The sequence below is a fragment of the Pimephales promelas genome, chromosome 17 (assembly GCF_988280905.1).
Source record: "Pimephales promelas chromosome 17, fPimPro1.hap1.1, whole genome shotgun sequence".
In the NCBI taxonomy this organism is placed as follows: Eukaryota; Metazoa; Chordata; class Actinopteri; order Cypriniformes; family Leuciscidae; genus Pimephales; species Pimephales promelas.
The window spans coordinates 22,294,237-22,313,859 of record NC_142785.1 but is presented as its reverse complement, the minus strand read 5'-3'; the positions used below and the strand labels follow the sequence as shown (position 1 = coordinate 22,313,859).

Sequence of the window (19,623 nt, the reverse complement as noted above, 5' to 3'; positions counted from 1 at the left end):
TGTATTCTGGAGTTGTCCAAAGATATTCCCTATTTTGGAACATATTACATTTCTGATATTTAATACCAAGAGATCTCACAACATTACATCTTGGAAACATTACACACACTGTGTTGAGAAGAGATGTATTAGAAGAGATGACAAGAGATGTATGTTGTTAATATGTTAAAATAAAGATACAAAACATAGAGACTGGGGAAACTGTACTCAGTTCCTGCCTTGAAGGAGGAAGCTGACTAAAGCGATAACTATTTTAACCTTTAGAACATTCCACAGTTTCAGCAATTCAGATGTGTGTACATTAACTAAACGTACTTTTGCTGATTGGTGTGATTTGAACAATAGCGAGAAGATTCATGATTATACAATGCAAATAAAACTCACTGATAACTATAATGGAATGTTTTTTTTTATTCACTGTGCTGGACACAAAAAGCCATGTTGATAAGCCTTCAGTTCACAGTAATACATTGCACATGAAAATGACAAAGATGACCAAAATTGGTGCCTAGCAAAAACTTTGACCAATCAATCACTGGTTGAGTTAAGCATGACTGAAAAACTCATTGCACATTCCTATATGTCAGGCAGCCCAACACCTTAGTGTGACATGAATTAGTGTGATTTAAAATAAGATATACAAATATAGAGGTCACTGTGACAAATAACTAAATCAACACAAGCTTTTCTTTCCTCTGAGAGGCAAAAGTCCTCAAACAAATGGAAACCCCCTAGGTAATTAGTCTCATCTAATCAAGCAGTACAAAAGATACCTGAAGCCTACCTAACAGCAGTCTATATGTGTTAGTAGGGCACACACACTGAATAAAGATAGCGTTGAGACTTCTTTATAAACCTTATGTTGTTTCTCTATTCATAATGTCCTACAAACATGAAACTAAAATTTTACAATCAAGTAATTGCATCATTGCAGCTATGGTCTGTTATAGTGATATAGTTCTCTTGTTGCGAGAGTCCAAACTATTTCTCTAAGATAAGAACATCAGAGGCATTTCATTACTGCAACACGATGAAATCATTTACAATTCCTATACTTCACTGAGGTTGCCACGGTGCTTCCTAGTGTCTTGAGATGTGCCATTCGCTGTCGGTCAACTGTACCAGCTCGTTGACCACATCAAGCAAACTGTAGTGATGCTTCCTCAGCAACCTCTGATTGAGCGGCTGGTTACTGAAACCCATCTCCTGTAAAACAGCCATCATGGAGGCATCCTCGCAGGCGGGGTCAACCACTGGCCGCTGAAAGAGAACCAAACCAAAGTTAGTATGTTTAAAGGTCACTCACATGTCAATCCTGAGTTCACAGATAACAAAGAATGCAAAAAGGCCACAATGAAGTACACAATGCATGCTACAACTTTCTAGAAATAGTGCACTAGTGTTCAAAAGTTTGGGGTTTGTAAGATTTGTTGTTATTATTTTTTTTTTTAAAGAAATTAAGACTTTTATAGACCAAGGATGCATTAAATTAATCAAAAGTGACAAACTTATTTGTAATAGGGATATCATTTTCTTATGATATTGTTATCGTCTAGATACGAAAATTTGCCTGATATATTTAAACTGATAAATAATAGATTATTTCCTTCAGCTGAGACACTTCAGATGCATACTGTTCGCCATGATGGTTTTGAATTGAAATATATTTGAAATCACTTCGAAAAGGAAAATATAGTTAAGTGCAACAGTTGCAGCGCAAGTGTGTCATATAGGCTATATAAAATGACTTTGTTTTAGCACGTTGTTACAGAAAGTAAGTTAAGTTATAAGTTATATATATATATATATATATATATATAGTTTGATTGTGCATTCACAACCTTTTGTTTCGTGCAATTGTAATATGTTAATTCTGTGTAATATACTTCTGATTTCTCCCATATAGGATGCATTTGGTTAAGAATTAACACGTTAGTAAAGTGTGACTGTGATCATCTTTAGCTTGAGCGCCTGCAACTCAAACAACAATGCACAACATTAATAGGCTAACTATACATATACATAACATTTTAGACTATTGTATTCTCTTCATGTTAAAAAGAGAAGACTTTTGTAATAAAACGTTGTGGTTTTTTGGGTTTAGTTGCGTGTTTCACTGCATTGTTACGGGAAGAGCGACTAGCACGCAAAAGTTTTGCAAGAGAATACGAAAGCATTGACATCTTTTATTACATCACCACTTCCTTTTAGGGGCCCCATATTGGTGAGCATCAGAGCATAAGACATATTACGACCCCAAACTTTTAAATGGTATTGTAAAGAGAAGTCACAATATGGTGGCTGTTTATGTTCTGTTCTGGAGTGTCGTGCACCAATGAGGAAAAAACGAACACCTGTGCCGGTGTGCTCTGGCCTGTAAAGAGTGCTTTATAAGCAGAGGCAGCCACAGAGAGAGCTCCCTTCACCAGGCCCTCTGTCAGACCACCGTGACGTGCCCTGCAGAAGAACAAAAACAGGAACAGAAGGTCGTGTCATAATAGTCCTGTTGACTCCAGAGATTACCATTCATAAAACAACACTATGAGAAAAGCAGTCCAAAAAAAAGAAAGCCACCATGATTCATTCTTTTAAATAAGCAAACTATTTAACATAGGCATGTTGTCAAAAGTGGTCGACCACAGGAAAACAGACTGCTGAGCTACTTCCTCTTCTGCTGCATTCAAAGTTTCAGCTTTAGCAAAAGGTGGAATTAAAAAAAATCCTGAAATATATGTATACTACAATAACTCATATGCCTGTAATGTTGTTATACCTGAGTTCCTGGGAGCCGCAGGTCTCAAAGGCACTAACAGGGGCCTCTGAATGAGCTGATCTGCAACCTAGGGCAAATAAACAACATACAATTCTGTGACACTTTTTTCCTCAAAGCTATAAACTAGTTTAAGAACAAATACAGTCTACTCTACACCTGGAACGAACTAGACAACAAAGGACAATTTCACAAGATTTGGGTCCCTTTCATCTGTTACCTCAATAGGACTGTTATTCTTTAATGCAATGTATTGTAGGCTGACTTAAGAGCTGTGTATTAATGTCACTGGATTGTATATTAACAGGCAGGGATGGGGTGTTGGTTATAGTATGGTTTTTTAAATATTTGTTTATTAAGTTTATTATTTTTGTGCATATAAGAAAATTAATCCTGAAACCTGTAATTATTTCAACGCTATGTGATGCCAAAATAGAATATTTAACAACAAATACAGTCTGACTAGTTTTTCTTGGTTAATTCTTCACACCTCGCACTTTTAAACTAAAATGTTTGACACTAATTTCAAAGTAATGATAATAGTAGTACAGTATGTTTGTATTTATTAATTTATCTTTTTATTTATTTGTTTGTGTGTGTTCTTGTGCACATTAGTGTATATGTGTGTGTGTATTCTTGTGCATAAAATCACGACTGCTACAGAGTCCAGCATATTAGAAAACTCACCACTTGACCCATCCTCAGATTGGCATGATGCGTTCTCTTTAGAGGCCCCTGGTCCTGATTCAAGATCATGAGACCTCGCTGATCTGCAAAAGAATCATAAAGTGATTAAAACGAATGAAAGTCCATGCATAATTAGTCAAAAAAAGAATTAGCAGGTTCTCTGGATGTTCTTTAACCTGTGGGTTCGAAGAGATGGGGGTGGCGGGAGAGCTATGGACGGAGGTACCGTCTCTGGAATCAGAGGGGGGGTGTCCAACATCTGAGAGGTGCACAGCATCCTATTTAGGGTGTTTTGAAGTACTGGAACAGGGGTGGGCTCCTCATTCTCTCCTTCAGCCATGCTCTGGATTTGCTGTGTTTCCGGCTCGTTGGCAAAAGGGACAGCAGGCTGGGACATTGCTGAGCTATACATTGAGTCTCCCAGTGGCCTGGAAGTATCGAAGCAGTCAGGCAGGATGACAATGTAGTCCTCAGATGAGGCAGAAGACACCTGGCTGCTCACCTCATCCCACTCTCCTGCTTCTTCCTCTTTTTCTTGATCGGTTTCATGTCCCTTTTGTTCCACTTCCTCTTCATTCTCCTCCTGTGCAGCTGGGTCGGTGTAGAGGTTTTCATTCGAGCCAATCAATGCCTCTGAAAAGACTGCAGAAATAACCAAGTCTGAATTGAAAGAAGGTACAGTTCTAGCAGAAAAATCACGTTTCTTTTTAGCAAGCCCAAAGTATACCCGTTTAAACAACAGCGACATACAAAACAGAGAGAACATGCACACCTGGCATGACCGATTCCACTGTTATGACTGGCTTTGGCACAGGGGCTGGAGCCTCAGGCCTGATTGGCAAAGGTCTGTCATTCTTCACCTGTAATAATCTCTCTTGAAAGCGAGCAGGGTCATGAGCTGCAAAATAATTAAAAGTAATATTAACAAAATAATAGAAGCCCCGTAAAATATCTGAGCATGAAGACATCAGACAGAAACTCACCGTCATGCCTCCTCGGGTTGGGCCGTGTCCTGCGTTGAGGCTTGCGCTCTGGTTCCTCCTCGAGAGTGAGAGAACGAATCACAGTCTCACACACAAACTGGGTCCCACTGATGTCTTCATCTCCTTCCTCATTGGCTGGAATGTCCAGAAGCTCATTCTGTCTCTGAGGCAGCAACACTAACAGAGAACAAGCCACATCAGTACATACAAGTTCACTACAATCCTGTCTATGATCTACTGGGGAAACTAGCTACTTTTTTTGTAAAAAGGTCAGAGAAAAAGTCTAGTGTCATTTATTTGCAAAAGCCACTTTGTTTGATGAATTTCATATACTACCGTTCAAACGTTTGGGGTCAGTAAAATTAGTTTTTAGGATATTAATACTTTTATTCAGCAAGGATGCATTAAATCGACCGTAGAGACATTTGTAATGCTTCAAAAGATTTTTATTTCAAATAAATGCTAAACTTTCAACTAATAAATTCCCATTTTCAAAAAATATTAAGCAGCACAATTATTTTCAACATTGGTAATAATAAGAAATGTTTCTTGAGCACCAAATCAGCTTATTAGAATTATTTCTGAAGGACCATGTGACAATTTAGCTTTGCCATGAAAGGACTCAATTAGATTTCATAATATATTCTATTTGTTATTTTAAAACGTAATATTATTTCACAATATTACAGTTTTTACTGTATTTTGTCTTAATAAATAGTCTTGCTGAGCATAAGAGACTTTTAAAAAAATCTTACAGATCCCAAAGTTTTGCAAGCAAACGGTAGTGTACGTGAAATGCTGATTTGAGTATATAGGACCTATTCTGCTATTTCAACAGAAATGATCTATAGTGGTTGTTAGATGCAAGTACATCAGTTGCCCTAACCTTGAGTTTTTTTCCTCCCTGAACGTCCAGCTTCAACTTTGCTTAGTCCCGTTCCATGCTTTCCAAACAAGGATCCATGATGAAGTGCTGGATACACACAGGAGGTCATATCTGAGGAGATTACACAATTACTCAAAATGATGCCAGACTAATTATGCACATGACATTGAAGAACAGATTCTCCCTGAGGAAATATTACATACAGTAATTGTGACCAGAATGAGGCCTTACCAACGGGAGTGTTGGCTGGAACTTTCTCCAATTCTTGCACAATGTTTATATCCAGCAACTCAAAGGACAACAGATCCTGTACAACAACAAGAATTTGGACATTAGTAAGGTACACATCACTGAACAAACATAAGGAGGTGTTTTTGTGTCCGACAACGTACATACCTGTGCTGTCAGTAAGTCCACCGAGGGGATGTAATATTCTCTCCTGGAGCTGGTAGACACTTCACAATCTCTGGTGCCTGACCAGAACATGCCATCTTTTCCCATCAGACAGAGATCGGTCCTCTACAAAGAGAAGATGGAGTATGTAATGAAAATCTCAGGAACTACAGTGAATGCCGTTTAAATATTACATACATAGGCAATTTTAGAAAAGATAACATGGTTTAAAGTTGGCTCACCAATGATTTGCTGCAGTGTGCACTTATTTTCTGCCCTGAGCTTGGCACCACTACAATGCTACACCACACTCTGGGCCCAAATTGCACTCCACAGTGTGCCAGGCGCCAGTGAGACGTGTAGGTTCCCTCCAGCAGGGGCGCCACAAATGCCACACTCACCACACCAACCTGACCCGGCTGCAGAAAGGGCACTGCCACCTCTTTTTGCTCCCGTGATCCCAGGGACAGGTTGCCCCACATGAACTTCAACTATAAAGACATAAGCACACATGCAAACATAGCTCACACATTTTTTTAGACCTATATAAACTTCTATTGGGTGGGTTTTAAAAAGTACCTTGGTATCAGAAGTCCAGCCGATGTTGCCAGTGTTCCTCATCTTCCAGTACTTGATGAACTTGGTGCCTGGCTCCAGACAAGTGCCATCTGGTAGATTCTCATCCAGAAACAAGGCAGTCATTGTGGGCACCAAGGTGGAGCAGGAGACCTTGGGACCCCTGGTTTGAGTGCACAGAGGATCATCAGAACAGCTTTGTTTCAGCGTCTGTCTTTTTCTTGAAGCTCATATAAAAAAAAGTATAAAAAGGACGTAATACATAAAGGCAGCGGGTGCATTTTGAGGTAGTTCCATCCACTTGCCAGCGATAACTCAACTATAACAGACAATGTGATAATCTTGATAATGATTGTTCTGGGCTGGGTAGGGAGGTCACCCAGCCCTGACCCCTCTCAGTGTGGCCCTTACTCTGGACTGGAAGTTTGAGGGTCTGGGCACAGGGCCGGAGCTGGGGCTGGTCCTGGGCCTAGAGACGGAACGTGAGCGGGGGCAAGGCCCGAGGTGGCGGTCCCATTGGAGGCTCCGCTCCACAGCAACCCTCTCTTCTCCAGCCTCAGCTTCTTCTTGATCTCCTTCACCTCGGCCTTCAGCTGCCTCCGCTCAGCTTTCAGCCGCTGCCTCTCCGCTTTTCGCACCGTCCTGTCACCCCGTCTCAGAAATCTGAGAATGAGCCAAAATGAATCAAATTCAATTTGTATTTAAGTATAATTATATCATGCAGGTTAAGCAAAGGATACACAACAAAACTCTAAACACCAAGTGTTTATTTTGGCTTGCCTGGGTTCGGGAGTAACTCCACGCTCAGGGACAGACAAAGGAGTCCTTGTTCTCTTTAGGTTGTGGCTGGGATCGTGTTTATGACTACATGGCTCACATAAGATGCAAGATGGACACACGCTGCACATAAAAGGAGAGATGTGTTTTATATTGAGCATTACATTTTGACATCTCGCTGTTACTAACCCTATCCGGACAGCCGGATCCCTGACAATATTCGAAAAACAGCTCTTGTCTTCCATAAGCAATTCAAGTTGCCATTGTGATAGTCTTAAAGTGAAACGGCTTCTTAAACAAGAAAAATTAATTTTGCACACCGGGAATTGACTGGATCATTGGATCACTGTGGTTTGCTATTGCTGTGATCTCGTGTGATTGACAGGTTGTCTCGCCCAAAGAATATTACGCCAGCAAACTTCTTTAATAATATTAATACATCCTGTGGCTCAGTTTCTCAAAGAGTGTGTAATAATAAATATTCTTGAATCAAGTTTTGTGACAGTCTCACCTGCACTGATATCCTCCCCCAGTGGCCGGTCCTTTGCAACTACTGCAATTTGGAGTTGAGCTAGAGGCCCTTAGCGTGGTGGAGCTCGTAGCTTTCTGAGTGCCGGAGGTGCTTGGCTCCTCTGCGGGAGGATCCAAGGCTCTGTGTGTGCAACACTGGCCTGAAAACTCACTGCACATCTTGTCCACCACCTCCCTTACCACTTGATCTTTGAACTGCAAACAGTAGATTGGGAAAACCTTTGCGATCAGATTCAACCAAAAGACCTATAAAATTATCAGTTGGACATTATTTTAAGATACGGTACCCGGTCCATGTAGGATTTGAACCACGTTGGCACCGCTTCCTCCTCAGTTTTCATCCCTTTGTTTTCTTTGGCCACAGCCTGTTTAAGGAAAACAACACAAACAGGTTTTCTCAATCTGAAATTGTCATGCTCTGCAACAAGCCCAGTTCATTATTATTTACATTTTGTTACAAGACATGCTTAAACTAATAAACAGCTCACACTGTTGAGATGCATGTAGCACAGGTGTGAAACTGGAAAGTTAATATCTGAAATGTACATATGAAACGCCTCGGTTATCACTTCTCAGTTAACGCTTCTCATTTAGTGCTTTCCTTGTGAATATTAACCCTTTGATGCATATGATCACACCAGTGTGTTAACAACGTTCAGTGCGTTGGGTGATCTACTGCTAAATTCCAATCTGCTTTCACGCTATTTTTGACACTCATGTCCTTAGCGCTGTATGACTGATTATTTCTGCTTCTAAGTAACAGCTTGATGCGTCACCATGGAAATAGTTAGGATTAGGGTCTCGTCTACGATAATATCGTGATTGTTGTTTTAACGATGTGGATCTGACAATATCGAGTATGTCCCTCACTTTACAAAAACACCTAGAGAGTGCACGCATACACTATGTGATGTAGTCTTAGGCCCTGTCCCAAATGACACCCTAAACACTCACGGTCTTTGATTTTATATAACAGTTTAATAAACAAGTTAATATTAAGTGACTGACATTTTAGAAAATGCATGTTTTTGCTCTATTTCGTCAACAAAATCTTTTTGGAGCAATACACAGCAGTGTTTCTTTACAAAATGAACACATTTTTTAAATTAATGATTCAATGACTGACTCATAACAGTGACTTGCTGCCACCTATTGGCGATTTTAATTTAACATTTAAAGTAGTTAATTTTTTTAATAATTTCTAATATCAATATTCAATAGCAAATATTGTCTAATTATCAGTATTGATAAAATCTAGATCAGAAAGTATCTGATCCCATAAGTATATGATCTTTTGTCAATATCACACACCCCTATGCAATGCATTATATCTAAATATAAACTACTATGATGAAATGGAGTTCCAATGTATAAATATGTGGGGAGTTTGTTATCATCAATCAAACCTATAGGCAGGAAATTAGCATAACATACTTAATGTTTGTTACCTATAAATAAATAAATACTACTCCCAAAATCACCAGAATTGAAAGATTTGTGCTGTTTTTGCTATAAAAAAAACTCTAGAAATGCCCCTGATAAGAAGTAATGAAACTAGGCTTAAATGTTCAGTCGGCCCTTTTGATGGTACAGAATCAGATAATGCTCACATGGCTCAGGCAGAAATTGAGTTTGAAAACCCTGGCATATAGTATGTTTAAAAGATTGCAAACTGCTTACCGAGTCCCGCTCGGGGGTCACCTGGGTCTCCTTGTCTGCCATCTTGACCCTTGCTCGATACGGTGGAGCTGGCCTAGGGTCTATCTTTAGTTCCTTCATCTCTGCCTTCACCGCACCACCCTCTGCTTGACCCTTCATCTTATAGACATTCATGTGCAGCTGATTGGCTTGCTTGAATGAACTCTAAATTTAATAAAAACACAAATTTTGTTTTAAGCCTTGGATTTTTTTTATATAATATATAATAATGATGGAGACAGTGGGCATCAGTGGAGATGACTGACTTGTGCATAACAAAAATTAAAAAATATATATATATTGATGTTCTTTACCTTCAGAGCTTCTGTATATTCATCTGTTGTGTTGTCAAATGATAAAAAACAATAATATATATACACATCAATATTTCAACACTACAGATAACATATTTTGTGAAAACCATTGATTGAATTTATTACAAACCTTGACTGTTGATGCACACCTGTCAAAAATAAGAGGACAATGTTAATAGAAGTACCATTGAAAATAGATTTATAACAATACATAGTTTACTGATTGTTGTCATACTCATATTTTAAAAGGATCCATCAATGAAATCTGTAAAACAATTAAATCAAAAATCATTTTAAAACTCGTTATTACACTGTGATTATTTACCTCCTCGTTGTCCTCATCAAAATATTTCACTTGAAAATGGCTTAAGCCGAATGTAGTTTTGATCTGGAGATTATAAAAAGGCAATGTAAACAGACAGCATTAAGAACTGCAGAGATTTGTTAGACATCGAAGTGTTACAGGCAGGTTATAATGAAAAAATATAGCTGCGAGCAGCGATGGCGGGCCCAAGCCAGTGGCACCGCAACCCCTGGCTCCTTTAGTTACCTAAAGGCACCGGGGTGGCGGTGCCGAAGGCTTTGGCCCTTTCATGATTAAATGTTAAAACGGCTTGCCATAGTCTGTCATTTTGACTAGTCACAATTATGTTACAGATATCTTAAATGATAATACAAACTATCCAAAATGTAATTACGACTAGACAGAAAGACATTGTTGATATCTACAATGTTAATTTCCGGATAGGCAAACTTAGCTTTTAAATGTTAAAAGGGCTTGCCATACACGGACGTAGGCTCAGAGAGAGTCTCACCATATTCAAACCAAAATATCTGACTTCCTCTTGGTCTGAGCTAATGACTATGAATTAGAAAGTTGTCTGGCTTGAGGAGTACAATGTATATAACGATTTTTGTAACTGTAGATAAAAATAACAACCCCACTTTTGTCAAAAGGTGGCGCTATTTAGTCCCTGCACCATGCCCGTTTCTGAAACTTTGCACATGTCTACTGGCTAATAAATGTGATGTGTCTGTTGAGTTTCATGCAATTTCAAGCATGCTAAGAGTCTCAAAAGCATCCTAAAATAATTTCAAAGTTTGAAGCTTTGCCACGGCAACAGTTTAAAAGATATCAAGAATCCATTCACAGGTCTACATCTACCGTATGTTTACATTATACAGATGAAGTTTTTCATCTGTTTTTCATCATTATACAGATGAAGTTTTTCATCTGTTTACATTATACAGATGAAGTTTTTCATTCATATTATTACATGCAAGCGTGTTTGATTTATGGACCAAGTTTTCGGACCCCGTTCCAGGGGGCGCTGTCTAGCCCCCCTGCCACGCCTAGGTACCATCTTCAGCCCGGGCCTGATGGCTGTGGGATATGACCTGTGTGCAAAGTTTCAAGAGTTTTCAAACCCGTTAAGGGCCTCAAAAGCCATTAAGAGTCTCAAAATCATCAAAAAAAAAAAAGAATTTTAAAGTTTGATGCGTTGCCACGGCAACAGTATCAAAGATATCAAGAATCCATTCACAGGTCTTCATCTGCCATGTATTTACATTATACAGATGAAGTTTGAAGCAAATCGGGTAAAAATAAGAGGTTGATTTCAAAGCATTTTGAAAGTGACACACTTCCTGCTGCCAGTTGGTGGCGCTATAACTTTGACTCGAAATAGTCACATCCATGTGATCGTCCTCTTACAGCGAACACACTGATGAAGTTTCATCAAGATATGTTAATGTATGCTGAAGTTATAACACACTTCCTGTTTCACGTTTCTCGCCATAATTTCGTTTCCTCGTCACGGCCAAACCGTTTGAGATATCAAAAATCCCCTCACAAACTTTCATCCTCAATGTCTTGACTTCTTGCACACCGAGTTTGGTTGTGATTGGTAAACACATGCGTTGTAATTTGATGTATTTCTCCTAGGACAACTATTCAAACAACCCATAATTCTCAACTTCCATTTTAATTGTCGTAAAACTTAGAGCACGAAAGTTGTTTGGCCTGATGTGATCTATAATTGTACCGAGTTTCATATTAATTCACGCAAGTGTGTTTGATTTATGAACAAATGTTCGAATCCCAGTCCAGGGGGCGCTGTCGAGCCGCCCTGCCACGCCCGATGACCAGCTTCAGCCCGGCCCTGATGGCCATGGGTTCTGACCCGTGTGCAAAGTTTCAAGAGTTTTAGAGGATGTTAAGGCCCCCGAAAATGCCAGAGAAGTCGCACACAGCAAATAAAGGGTTAAAATTAACCTGACAGGCGCCCCTCCTCTCACTCACACAGAGAGACACTGAGAGACTGGCAAAATTCTAAGATTTTCTCTACATTCAAACAAAGATATCTGACTTTCTGTGGGTCCTAGCTAATGAGTGTCAATTAGAAAGTTGTCCGGCTCGAGGAGTACAATATACATACCGATTTTTGTAACTCTAGTTAAAACTAACAACCCCACTTTTGTCAAAAGGTGGTGCTACTGAGCCCTCACCACGCCCGTTTCTGAAACTTTGCACATGTCTACTGGCTAATAAATGTGATGTGTCTGTCGAGTTTCATGCGATTTGAAGCATGCTAAGGGTCTCAAAAGCATCCTAAAAGAATGGTAAAGTTTGATGCGTTGCCACGGCAACAGTTTAAAAGATATCAAGAATCCATTCACAGGTCTACATCTGTCGTATATTTACATTATACGGATTAAGTTTGAAGCAAATCGGGTAAAAATAAAAGGGTGATTTCAAAGCATTTTGAAAGTGACACACTTCCTGCTGCCAGTTGGTGGCGCTATAACTTTGACTCACAATAGTCACATCCATGTGATCGTCCTCTTACAGCGAACACACTGCTGAAGTTTCATAAAGATCAGTTAATGTATGCTGAAGTTATAACACACTTCCTGTTTCACGTTTCTCGCCATAATTTCGTTTCCTCGCCACGGCCAAACTGTTCGAGATATCAAAAATCCCCTCGCAAACTTTCATCCTCAATGCCTTGACTTCATGCTGACCGAGTTTCGTGCCGTGTGTTTGAATTCTCTAGGAGGAGTATTGCACATTCCATTGCGAGCGTTTTACAAACAAACCTCAATAGCCAACTTCCTGTTGGGCTGGGGTAAAAAGTAATAGTTTGAGGTATATATGAACAATGAGATCAACATGTGTACCGAGTTTCATATTATTACATGCAAGCGTGTTTGAGTTATGGACCAAGTGTTCGGACCCCGTTCCAGGGGGCGCTGTCTAGCCCCCCTGCCACACCCAGGTACCATCTTCAGCCCGGCTCTGACGGCTGTGGAATCTGACCTGTGTGCAAAGTTTCAAGAGTTTTCAAACCCGTTAAGGGCCCCAAAAGCCGCTAAGAGTCTCAAAATCATCAAAAAAAAAGAATTTTAAAGTTTAATGCTCTGCCACGGCAACAGTATCAAAGATATCAAGAATCCATTCACAGGTCTTCATCTGCTATGTATTTACATTATACAGATTAAGTTTGAAGCAAATCGGGTAAAAATAAAAGGGTGATATCAAAGCATTTTGAAAGTGACACACTTCCTGCTGCCAGTTGGTGGCGCTATAACTTTGACTCACAATAGTCAAATCCATGTGATCGTCCTCTTACAGCAAACAGACTGCTGAAGTTTCATCAAGATCAGTTAATGTATGCTGAGGTTATAACACACTTCCTGTTTCACGTTTCTCGCCATGATTTCGTTTCCTCGCCACGGACAAACCGTTCGAGATATCAAAAATCCCCTCGCAAACTTTCATCCTCAATGTCTTGACTTCACGCTGACCGAGTTTCGTCGAATGTGGATCAAAGCTCTAGGAGGAGTATTTCAAATACCATTGCGAGCGTTTTACAAACAAACCTCAATAGCCGACTTCCTGTTGGGCTGGGGTAAAAAGTAAGAGCGCGAGGTATAGATGAAACGATGAGATCAACATGTGTACCGAGTTTCATATTATTACATGCAAGCGTGTTTGAGTTATGGACCGAGTGTTCGGACCCCGTTCCAGGGGGCGCTGACGAGCCCCCCTGCCACGCCCAGGTACCAGCTTCAGCCCGGCTCTGATGGCCGCGGGTTCTGACCCGTGTGCAAAGTTTCAAGAGTTTTCGAGCACGTTAAGGGCCCCAAAAGTGCCCAAAAGGTAGTAAAATAATAATTATTATAATAATAATAGAGAAGAAAAATAATCGCAAGGAAAACAATAGGGCCTTCGCCCTTTCAGGGCTTGGGCCCTAACAATATCCTCCAACGTTACGCTTTATTTACAAGCCGTCAACTGATTTATGGCCGACCAGAAAGGTCAAGATCAAATGACAGATATTGTTGCAATTTAGATCACTGGGGGCTGTATAAAAGACAGGACTTAGATATAACGTTAGGTTATGATCTATGCGCTGTGATATGATTACATATTTTACTTAAGGTTAAACGCGGTTAAGGTTTGTTTATGTAGGCCTCAGCTACGGCCTTCCAGGACCAAGAAATGTAAACGTCCCCATATAAACGCCACCCAGCAAGGCTTAATGACTCCTTACCCAGGCCTCCACAGTCTCCCACTGTGCTTTGTTCGTGTCCAAGACTGGAAATTTCTTCACGTTGCCCCTAAAGTTCACTTTGACAGTGACGGGGAGGTTCATGACTGTGAGCCAGAATCAACTGATACGTATGATGCGGTGATATGATGCTCTAAAAATACCCGTTGTGGTGTCAACACTGTGAGTCTTGTCTTTAGCGTTCTTGTTTACATCGCTGGAATCGTACACGCCCCCAACACACGTCACAGGAAGTCTCTCAGAGTTCCTAAAGTCCTGTTCCTAACTAACTATTTTTTATTATTACCGTCATGAAACTTATTGAAATAGCCCTTGAAAGTATTTAATTGGTTCTATAAGTATTTAAAATTCTGATTCCAATAAATAATATTTATACGGAGAAAAATATGACGCACGCATTCACATACGTATATTGAAGTTGCCGCGAACATAGATGTAAATACATAGACACGCAATAGTTATGGCAATAGTTGCTCTGCTGATTACAGAGATACGTCTACGCGACCACAATATTGTATTAACTTGTTTTTATACCATATGATTATGCGTATTGCAGATTGTATTCAATTAAAAATGAATGAAGATGAAATGTTTTCACACGACACTGCTGATGTGATTCCTATGTACTTTTTTTTTTTTTTTTTTTTTTTTTTTTTTTATTGAAGAAACATATACATTTACAAATACATTCAGGAGAACATAAAAGAGGTAAAGCAAAGACAAATTATACAGAATAGTTCCAAATCAAGTGCCATAAAAATAATTATATTACATTACACAATTATAAAACATAAAATAAAAAAATAAAAAATAATAATACAAATAGAATAAGCAATGTATGATATAAAGCTGTTTAATCTTAACTATCAGATCCAATACAAAATAATTGTTCATATATTTTCAGGAATCTATTACATTTTTTATTGCTAGATAAATTAAAAGATTTAAGCAGTGAGTCTACTTCAACCAAAAAATGTGAGAAAATAGGGAGTGATCCCATAAATTTCTGTTTATGGATGAAAAATTTACCAAATAAAATAAAAAAATTAAAAATGTATTCTTTGGATGTGTGGGCATCAGTATAATATTCCTATGTACTTACATCTAACCGTCCCGAGGCGTAATGCGTCATCTAGAAGCGCGCAAGTGCCTTGTGGCTGACAGCAGTTAGTGAGCCACACGGTTAGTTAATGCTTTTAGGACAATCCCTTACTTTTCCCATTTATTGAATTAATACGATGTCTTCGCTTCTTAAGGTGGACAATGAGATCAAGAAAAAGGTACATTTCTCACCGCTTACATTATTTAAATAAGGAACACTCAAATGAACTGTGTGTAGTTAGCTTGCGGCTAACCGGCTTGTGCGTGATTCACCTCGTGAGCGCGATAGCTAACTTTAACACGCACATATACTTGTAAAATCATTAGTGTTTTAAAAGAGAAAATTCATACAATGGTAGAGTATTTGTGGATTATACATATTAAATATTCAGGGGAAAGCCAGAGCTCGCACATGCTTGGTATGAATGTGTGTGAATGAAGCGTGTTTTTAGCACAGCAGCATGTTGCTCCGGGAGAAATGCATTACTGCTACCCTGATTTTGACATTGAATCTTTTATTATAATCGCAATGGATTACGTTGAAGATCGTTAGTTAATAAATCATGGGTTAGTGGGTATCGGCTCTATTTACAGAGTAACGTCACATTTTGAGAACATTTAGCGTCTTACAATATAAGGGCCCCCCGTTGTTTTATTTATTTTTCTAAGCGTATGACTTTTAAACACAAGACATAATAAAATTGTGACATCAAAACTCAAGATTGCTCGTCTTGTTATTTAAAAGTTGCATATGAATGTTTCTTATCTTGCCTATTTGCCAGGTTGATGCTTTCAGGGGACGAATTACAGCAGAGGTAAGTTACTACACATACCAAGAGTTTAAATATGAACATTTCTTTGACAATTGGGCTGCTTACGGTTTAACCATTCAAATTTAGGCTGAAGACTTGGTTGCAAATTTTTTCCCGAAGAAATTGTTAGAACTGGACCAGTTTTTGAAGGTAAGCATTTAATCAGAGTAAGATCTAGAACATCTACTTCTGCAGATGTTCTAAATAGCATTTTGATTTTCTTGTTGTTGTTCTTTTTAGGATCCCTCAATTAATGTTCGTGAGCTGAAAGAAATTCATTCAGAAATCAATCTGACAGTGCCAGACCCAATTCTACTTGCAGACATCCATGATGGGCTTGAGGGGGTAAAATGTCATTTTAAGTGTCTTCATTCTTCAGTCAAAAAGTTGAATGATATAAAGACTCTGAATAGGGTAAAAAAAAAGGCTTCTGTTGCTTTGTGCAAAATTATTTTTTTTCTGCCACGTAATAAAAAAAAAATGTTTTCTTCTTTCAAATCTGATTGTTATTCACAATTCTGAGAATTCCGAATTGATATGCAGAACTGTAAGGTGGGGGTGGGAGATAGAATTGTGAGAAAGTTGCACTTACCTATTTTTTATTCTGTGGTGGAAATAAGATTCCATACATGAAATCTAAAGATCAGCCATTAACCCTGAAATATTTCTTCTATAGCAAAATGCTAAAAAGAGGAAACTCGAAGATGGTGCAGATGACAAAGGTGAGTTTTCCTGACTAAAGTAAGTTTGAAATGCATCGATACGGTCACTCTTCCCTACATTATCCTATGTTTTCTGTTTGTAGTTGGCGGGACCAAGGTCTTTGTCATGCCTGGTGGAATGATGAAAAGCAATGGCAAGCTGGTGGAACTGATTGAAAAAGTCAAGCCTGAAATCAGAACTCTCATAGAAAAGTGCAACACGGTTGGTCCATGTAACCATAGTCTCAGACATACTCTCGCTCATTTAAAGTGTTCTGGGTAAATGTAATTTCCGTCGTTTTCTAGGTCAAGATGTGGGTTCAGTTGTTAATCCCAAGAATAGAAGACGGCAACAATTTTGGCGTCTCAATTCAGGTATGGTGCCACATCCTTCACTGGTCTTTCAACAGCAGTTAGCAACATTTTGTTATAGACTAGAAGCAGTAATTTGTGAGTTCAAGATGAAGTTTTGGTACTGTGAGAGAGTGTCAAATGCAGAAATTGTTACCTGGTTGTGATTCTGTTTATCTTCACTATCCACAGGAGGAGACGGTTGCTGAACTCAGAACAGTGGAAGGGGAAGCAGCTTCTTTCTTAGATCAGATTTCAAGGTACGTCACGCTATGTCAGAAGAAGATTTACGTCCAGGCATTATTTTGTTCTTAATATTATCATCTTTTGTAGGTACTACATCACAAGGGCAAAGCTGGTTTCCAAAATTGCAAAATACCCTCATGTTGTAAGTCATATCTCAATTTAGATCAGGGATACAGTAGTTATTTCATGTGCATAATATATATTTTGACTTTTACAGGAGGATTATCGCCGCACGGTGACAGAGATTGATGAGAAAGAATACATCAGCCTCAAGATCATAGTGTCAGAGCTGAGAAATCAATACGTAAGTATTGAAGTAACTACAAATATTGTTATGCAAATGATTTTGAAGATTATCTTTTGTTTTGATGTGCAGAAAAAGTTTTGATTAATGCATGTATGTGCTGTCCTAGGTGTTGTTGTGATAACCGATTTATTAAAGCAAAATTGTCTGACAGGTAACATTACATGACATGATCCTGAAGAACATCGAGAAAATCAAGAGGCCGAGGAGCAGCAACACTGATGCTCTGTACTAAGGTCACCCTCCCCTTTTGTTCTTGGCCTGTTGTTCCACCATTTGGAGCTAGCTTTAGCCTTCAGATGGTTCTAGAGCAGTCCTGTCACCCATTATAACCAGGCCAAGAGTGGGACCGCTCAATCAGACCTGATAGAACATGCCACTTAAGATAGAATTGTAAAATATGGTCACTATTTTAAACCCTTTAAAACTAGCCCTTTTTGATTTATCTTTTGTTTCTTAGCGGACAGTGTAAATGTATAAAGGCAGAGCCTGAACATGCGTCCTGAGGAAACTGTGTCCGATTTGGTTTTCTTTAATTAAAGAAACTTTTCAACAATGGGTTTCTTTTTTTCTTTTGCAAAGCCAAATTCCATGTTGCTCTGTTTTTAAGATCATTTCAAGTGTTTCTGAGCTTCCGTACGGGGTTAAGTGAATATGGATTTCAGGTCGAGAAGCGGAGAGGCTCTTTTTGATGCTGTATTTCATTTAAGCAGTTTACGTTGTTCATCTGAAATGTTCATGTAGGCTAAATGGAAGCAAGGTGGTTCATCTGCAAGATTTTATTTGGAGTGTGAACTGACAGGTATTATGGAATATTATATTTTCATCTGAAGTGACATCAAATTCTGGAAGCTTTTTAAGGTTCTTTTTGTCCAGTTTTAAGAGTGATAAATTACATTTTGCTGAATAAACTATTGTTTTACAATACATTTAAGACATGGATGTCATTAGCTGTTCTTGTGTTGTGCTTTTGTCCTGAATATTTTTATTTGTTCCATATTAAAGAACTTGCATTGTTCTAGAACTGCAGTCCATGTATGAAAACAAGTCAGTAGATTACATTTTACACCACAAAAAATAGGCATGTCTAAAGTACCGGTGCTCTTTATGTCTCTTTTTATTAAAGCAAACTGTGGTATGTCAAGTTATTTCCATGAAGTGATATCAAGTGAATTGGTTAGTGGTATGCTCAACTCAATATAAATGTATTTGAAAAGAAAGAAAACAAAGTAGATGGCTTTTTCAAGAAGCTGTCACTGCTTAAATTTTGCATGAAAAGAATTGAATGGACTTTACATGAGAGAAACTGGAAAATAAACAAAGGTTTTTCATATGTACACAATTTGTTTAAATATAGCAAATGTTTGAAAAAAAAATAGATTTAGATATGCCTCAACTGATAAAGTAATATATAAAAAGACTTGCACAAAAACATGTTAATTACATCTTTTTAGTTAATTAAATCCAAGTTTACTTGTAAGGATAGTTCACCCTAAAATGAAAATTAAGTAATAAATTACTAATCTTTCTGAATTTTTATTAAACAGTACATTAAAGGGATAGTTCACTTTGAAATTATTTTTTTTTACATGATTTAGCTTACCTCAAGGGCATCCAAGATGTAGATGTCTTTGTTTCCACAGTATTTTCAATTTTGATGTTTTTAGGTCAAGCCCTTTGCACTCATATAATGGAGGTATATGGGGTCCTCCTCAAAGAGCATACAGACAAGTCAAAATTAAACGTGATTTAATGACTCATAAATGTAAGTACACATTGATGGCATAAGACACGAAACGAGTGGTTTGTGTGAGAAAACGAACAGTATTTATATCGTTTTTAGTACCTCTTGTTACCACAGCCACAAAGCACCTGCGCCCTCAGACCAGTTGGACATGGCTGTGGTTACAGGAGGTAAA

At 38.6% G+C, this 19,623-nt stretch overlaps 2 protein-coding genes across 2 annotated transcripts; one reads left to right on the top strand and one right to left on the bottom strand.

Annotated features, from left to right (window-relative positions):
• Positions 1-391: 391 nt before the first annotated feature.
• On the bottom strand, positions 392-14,413 carry nbr1a (NBR1 autophagy cargo receptor a). The gene is made up of 21 exons (XM_039664863.2): positions 14,172-14,413; positions 9,941-10,003; positions 9,746-9,764; positions 9,616-9,638; positions 9,284-9,466; positions 7,891-7,968; positions 7,584-7,798; positions 7,076-7,195; positions 6,707-6,958; positions 6,299-6,458; positions 5,962-6,210; positions 5,723-5,845; positions 5,558-5,633; positions 5,327-5,437; positions 4,441-4,617; positions 4,230-4,355; positions 3,634-4,099; positions 3,458-3,540; positions 2,774-2,840; positions 2,355-2,457; positions 392-1,260 (listed from the first exon to the last, which is right to left on the bottom strand). The coding sequence occupies exons 1-21, from the start codon at positions 14,271-14,273 to the stop codon at positions 1,081-1,083; spliced, it is 2,976 nt and encodes a 991-aa protein (XP_039520797.2). The 5' UTR covers positions 14,274-14,413; the 3' UTR covers positions 392-1,080.
• Positions 14,414-15,312: 899 nt separating this feature from the next.
• Positions 15,313-18,638, top strand: psme3 (proteasome activator subunit 3). The gene is made up of 11 exons (XM_039664864.2): positions 15,313-15,469; positions 16,073-16,105; positions 16,190-16,252; positions 16,343-16,447; positions 16,779-16,824; positions 16,908-17,026; positions 17,110-17,178; positions 17,347-17,414; positions 17,488-17,542; positions 17,618-17,704; positions 17,859-18,638. Exons 1-11 carry the CDS (start codon positions 15,428-15,430, stop codon positions 17,937-17,939), a joined length of 768 nt encoding a protein of 255 aa, XP_039520798.1. The 5' UTR covers positions 15,313-15,427; the 3' UTR covers positions 17,940-18,638.
• The last annotated feature ends 985 nt before the right edge of the window (positions 18,639-19,623 follow it).

Excerpts from the sequence above, each read along its gene's own strand:
- nbr1a (XM_039664863.2), bottom strand. The coding sequence starts at position 14,273 with ATGAACCTCCCCGTCACTGTCAAAGTGAACTTTAGGGGCAACGTGAAG. Across the intron at positions 7,969-9,283 it reads TGACCCCCGAGCGGGACTCG|GCTGTGGCCAAAGAAAACAA; the intron begins GTAAGCAGTTTG and ends TTCCTTAAACAG. Across the intron at positions 4,356-4,440 it reads CAACCCGAGGAGGCATGACG|CTCATGACCCTGCTCGCTTT; the intron begins GTGAGTTTCTGT and ends ATTATTTTGCAG.
- psme3 (XM_039664864.2), top strand. The coding sequence starts at position 15,428 with ATGTCTTCGCTTCTTAAGGTGGACAATGAGATCAAGAAAAAG. Across the intron at positions 15,470-16,072 it reads ACAATGAGATCAAGAAAAAG|GTTGATGCTTTCAGGGGACG; the intron begins GTACATTTCTCA and ends CCTATTTGCCAG. Across the intron at positions 17,415-17,487 it reads TTCTTAGATCAGATTTCAAG|GTACTACATCACAAGGGCAA; the intron begins GTACGTCACGCT and ends CATCTTTTGTAG.